Source organism: Aplysia californica, unplaced genomic scaffold (genome assembly GCF_000002075.1).
Source record: "Aplysia californica isolate F4 #8 unplaced genomic scaffold, AplCal3.0 scaffold00198, whole genome shotgun sequence".
In the NCBI taxonomy this organism is placed as follows: Eukaryota; Metazoa; Mollusca; class Gastropoda; order Aplysiida; family Aplysiidae; genus Aplysia; species Aplysia californica.
Genome location: NW_004797468.1, coordinates 148610 through 153570, shown reverse-complemented (window position 1 = coordinate 153570; position 4961 = coordinate 148610). Strand labels below are relative to the sequence as shown.

The window sequence follows — 4961 nt, the reverse complement described above, 5'->3', positions numbered from 1 at the left end:
TAACCCGGCACCCATCGGATTTTAGCCCGATAATTCCGACTATCCCACCTGCGAGGGACGGAATGAGGGTTGGCTGTTTGTATCGCGCTAACAATGAGGGGCCACTTTCTACGTTACCGACTAACCCCGGCTTCGACTGCTCTCCGGACTTCGTTTGACATCAGATTCAGACCTGTAATAGTCTAGAATTTGCCCACATAACCGTGGGAGCTCTCCAAAAAGGAATATTTGTGTAATATTTCTTGTTGGTTTCATTGGGGAGTTATATATTAGATCTGGTTGTTCCCTCTTTTTTCTTCGTTTTAATGCTGCTGATAATGTTATTAATGACTAAAAACTCCCCACTGTTCCCACAGAACTGTTTATATCGTGACAATTCCGGTATTTGAAATGCATCTTTGTGGATTTTGTTTTATATGAAACTTTGTTTTCTGTCTGAGTGTTTTTCTTTGTCTTTGTACTCGAAATTCACCGATTGTGAAGGCATTTTCCCCTATTCGGACTACTGTCTCTTCTCCTAATCATTTTTCCTTCACAATTGAATGGACGAAGTAGATAGCATTTCCTTCTTTACTCACTCAGAAAAAAAATTGTGGGACCCGTCCAGCACACCGTCTGCCCCCAACGATCGTTGTTTTTTAAAGTGCTTTTTTTTTCATTTGCTGTGTTTATTGGAGTCATTATCTTCTGAAACATCGTTCGACCCTCTTTGAAAGTTCATTTCGTTTGTGTTTTGAGTAGATTATTTTCTCAGTGTCATAACCTAATGCTTTATCTTAATATCAAACCTTAGCTTACATAACGCTATAACATTTAATAAGATGATGCCATTTTTGCTGTGTCACCTCTTACCCTCAGCGCAGTGGAAAGTGATCAACCTGACCAGGCTAATGTCACATCAGCTGATAATACAACAGTTATGTCACCTTTGATCTCTGCGAAAAGGACACGGCATGAAAACGACTGGAAGGGTAACAAAAGGAAGAGGTTGAAAGAACTGGGGATGCCTCTACCCATGTCAAGGCACGAAGCGAGCAGGATGTGAACTTGACGTCCTTTGCAGTTGTGAACTGGTTGGTACAAAATGCAATGACATCACTGGTCACTCTCTTGGAAAGAAAAGAGAGCCTACGTATATGCCACGATAAACATGATAGACAAAAAGAGATCTTACCCAGCTAGAGAAAACCCAAGGAGAAATTACAGCCTTCAATACCACTTACAAGAGTCAATGGTCAAAGAACACCTGTTTGTAAAATAATCTTCAAGAACACCACAGGCCTGACCCACTGGTTTATTTAAAGTGTCTTCTCCGAAGAAAAAACAACAACAAGAGGTCCACCCCCTAGAACACATCACGCCCACCATAAGAGAGCCAAGGATGACAAGTTGTTCCATGAAGAGGAATTTTTTGGCCAACTTTCGAAGACATCCTCCTGTCTACAGATGACAATCCAGAAAACGTCAGATCTGCATCAAGTATACATGGAGAACTTTGCAGAGAGGGTGAAAGCCACATTGAGCTATCAAGTGTTCTGCCAAAAGTTCAAGAAAAACAATTTGGGTTTACTTTCAACCAAGAAAGACCAGTGCGACATTTGTACCAAGTTCAAATCTGGAAACCTCACAGAAACAGAACACACAGCTCAAATATGAATATGAGGAACGCTGCACCTAGACCAGAGAAGGAGAAGGACAGGGAGGCTGTGTGTGTCCTTTGTGTGGAGATCCAGTGCGTCCTTCTGGCCTCATCACTAAAGACTTCCACCTTATATAAAACAAAACTGGCTGTACACAATGTTACGACTTAGGATCTTGCCACCAGAGACGTCAGATGATATTCTGGTATGAAAGTGAAGTTGGTCTGGGCTTCAACAGTTTTCATCATGTCTGACTCACTAACTGATATTGCAAGTGACTGACTTCAACCACTTCATCATCTGCAGTGATTGGCGCAACTACTAAAACAGAAAGCCACCCTGGTGAGTGCAATGGCCTCGCTGGCCAAAGAGCTTGACATCACAGTTGAGCAGAAATTCTCCCCAAGGGCCATACCCAAATGGAAGTGGATTCAGTCCATTGCACTATTGAGCGATCGCTAAAAAAAACGCACTGATGTACATCCCAATTGACTTCATGAACATCATGCTCAAAGCCAGACGAATCCCCAGGCCCTATGAAGTTATGTACCTGGACCACAGCTTTTTCAAAGATTTCCCAAAGGTAGGAGAGCACTAAACAATCCGTCTAGGGAGAAAAGCAGGCGATCCTACTGTCACTGACTTGCAGGCATCAAAGTACACTACAGTCTTTAAAATTCAGTACTAGCTGAACTTTGATGATGGATGGCAGGCGCTGCAAGGACCAAGAAAGCTGAACACCATGTGTACGACGGTTACTGCTGGACCTCTCTGCAAAGACAGATTGAAGATAACTGCCAACCAGTATAAACATCTACTGGAGTTGCAGGCCGTCGTACCACGATGCTACCACAATTACGATGAAACTTTGCCTCAGTAAGAAGTTTTGAAAGCGATCAAGCCAAATTCGATTATTGTAGAGTAACTTTTGTCGTATTGCCTTGTTGTAGCCATAGGACACAGAGTGAGACAGACATGCTCTTCTATCGTCGAGAAAACTCAATAAAGTAGTAGTTGTCAAGCCACGCACCTTGGAGAAAGCTGGCGCATTCTTTGGTACTCACAAAGTCTTTTTGTATAATAATGATATATTATTAAGTAACCAACTTCTCCCAAACCATTGCTGAGGTAGCAGAGCTTTTGTGTGGCTTTCTGCTTTCATTTCTTTCTTTGTATTATTTTTTTCCAGGCCTTTGAATGGCCACCCACTGCCAATAGTACCGTGTTAGACACGGTCATAAATTATAAAGGCCTACTGCTGCTGCTGCTACTACTGTTGTTGTTGTTGTTGTTGTTGTAGTTGTTGTTTTTGTAATTGTTGCTGTAGCAGCTCTCCCTTACCCTTCCAACCTCATGTTCTTCTACTTTAAATGTAATCAATATACCCATTGCTGCGTTCTGCTTCTTCTACTTCTTCTACTTCTATTGAAGGTTCAACTTTGTGACTGCTGTTTTTGCCCGAATTGAACCCGTAGCACTGAAATGGCGGCAGCTGATAGTATGTTGGTAGCAATAATATAGTCCTCCTCCTCTTCCTTATTCTTCTTCTTACTCCTCCTCCTCCTCCTTTTTTCTCCTTATCCTCTTCCTTCTCACCCTCTTCCTCCTCCTCCTCCTTCTCCCCCCCCTCCTCCTCCTCCTCCTCCTCCTCCTCCTCCTCCTCCTCCTCCTCCTCCTCCTCCTCCTTCTTCTTCTTCTTCTTCTTCTTCTTCTTCTTCTTCTTCTTCTTCTTCTTCTTCTTCTTCTTCTTCTTCTTCTTCCTCTTCTTCTTCTTCTTCTTCTTCTTCTTCTTCTTCTTCTTCTTCTTCTTCTTCTTCTTCTTCTTCTTCTTCTTCTTCTTCTTCTTCTTCTTCTTCTTCTTCTTCTTTTACAAAAGATCTTGACGATTGAAGCAAGTGATCAAATACGTTACCGTCAAGTGTGGCTTGGCTGCACTCAACTAAACTCAAGGCCAGCAGTGGCTTCCTGATAAAACCGGTCAACCCACAAAATTGAGGGTTGGTCGGTTTTATCCAGGAAAATTTGAGCGACATAACCTTCTAACCCACACAGTTTCATTAAAAGCAATTTTTGAAGGAAAAAAGGTCTACAGATTTTCGGTAAAGTGTTTTTATAGGTGTTTAAAGCATTGATTATCGTTAGACGCCTTTGTTTTGAAATAAAACAATTTTTTCATTCTCCTGTAAAATTTACCTCTCTGGGGTTAGTCGGTTTTATCACAAGGCCGAAGATATATTTTATGGCTCTCTTTAAAAAACAAACAGTATGGTAAAGCGGGGGAGCCCACTCCCCCGAAACTGCCTATTTAGTGTACCAAAATCATATGGTGTATTTTGTAAAAGACCATTTACAGGAAGTTATCAAAGAATTGGCGAAGTATTATTATTTTTCGTCCTAAACGAGTTACCTCAGATTAGATTCTATGTTCTCTCCAATTTCACTACTCGTTGTCACTATCCGGCATCATCATGTCGGTATCATGTAGGGAATTAATCTCTCAAGCATTTCCTGATATAGATCAGGAGATATCCGATTACGTCAACAGTGAGTTCATTGTTTTTTTATGTGTTTGAAATGTCTTTGAATGCCAACAATAAAGTCGCAAATGTTATTCGTCACCCTCTATTCTCACCCCTCTGGCTCTTGTCTCATACTCTCATGACCCGCTGCCGTCGACCCAGTCCCCCCCCCCCCCCCCCCCCCCCATCCCGACATCGACAGTGATTTAGATACCTATTTTTTGGCCTGTTCGATTTCTTCGAACGCTCTGGAACTTAAACTTGAACTCTATTTCTCATACGGTTTCCGTTCTCGAGTTGCGAATGAATGGAGTGGAGTGGCCCGCTTGCGAGTGTGTGTAAGGCAGTAAGAAGGTGTGAACGGGGGAGGGGCGTGGAGACATGGAGGGATTTTTGTTCTGTTTACATGACGGATTTTAGTTTTGGAAGAGGCAAGCTGTACTTAATGACGGCTACACTGCTAGGCAAGCCCTCTCAGGCTAGTCGTACTTTTATTTTTAATAGGGCCACCTCTATTCTCACCTGGGGTGAGAATAGATAGATAGTGCAGGCGAGTCTTTTGGCTATTCTCACCCGGTGCGCGTTCACCGTTATAGCCTAGATCTAGAGTACATCCTGTGGTGCGATATACAGTAAGCGATCTTTTGTGGACATCTCTGGAAGTTACAGGTCGATCTTCATGATTTTTTCACCAGAAGTCAGTGTTAGAAAAACTTCCTCTCTATACGGTGTAGCGTATTACTGTAACAGCAGTTTAAAATTTCTATATGTTGTGGTGGTGTTTGTTTGGTAACGTGTGTCT

At 42.3% G+C, this 4961-nt stretch overlaps 1 protein-coding gene across 1 annotated transcript in view; it reads left to right on the top strand.

Moving 5' to 3' along the window:
- The first annotated feature begins 4046 nt into the window (after nucleotides 1–4046).
- Nucleotides 4047–4961, top strand: part of LOC101858629 (ATP-binding cassette sub-family F member 3) — a 119855-nt gene continuing 118940 nt past the window's right edge. The window contains exon 1 of the mRNA XM_005098954.3: nucleotides 4047–4184. Coding sequence (XP_005099011.1) covers nucleotides 4109–4184 — 76 coding nt within the window. The 5' untranslated portion in view covers nucleotides 4047–4108. The remainder of the gene's footprint in view (nucleotides 4185–4961) is intronic.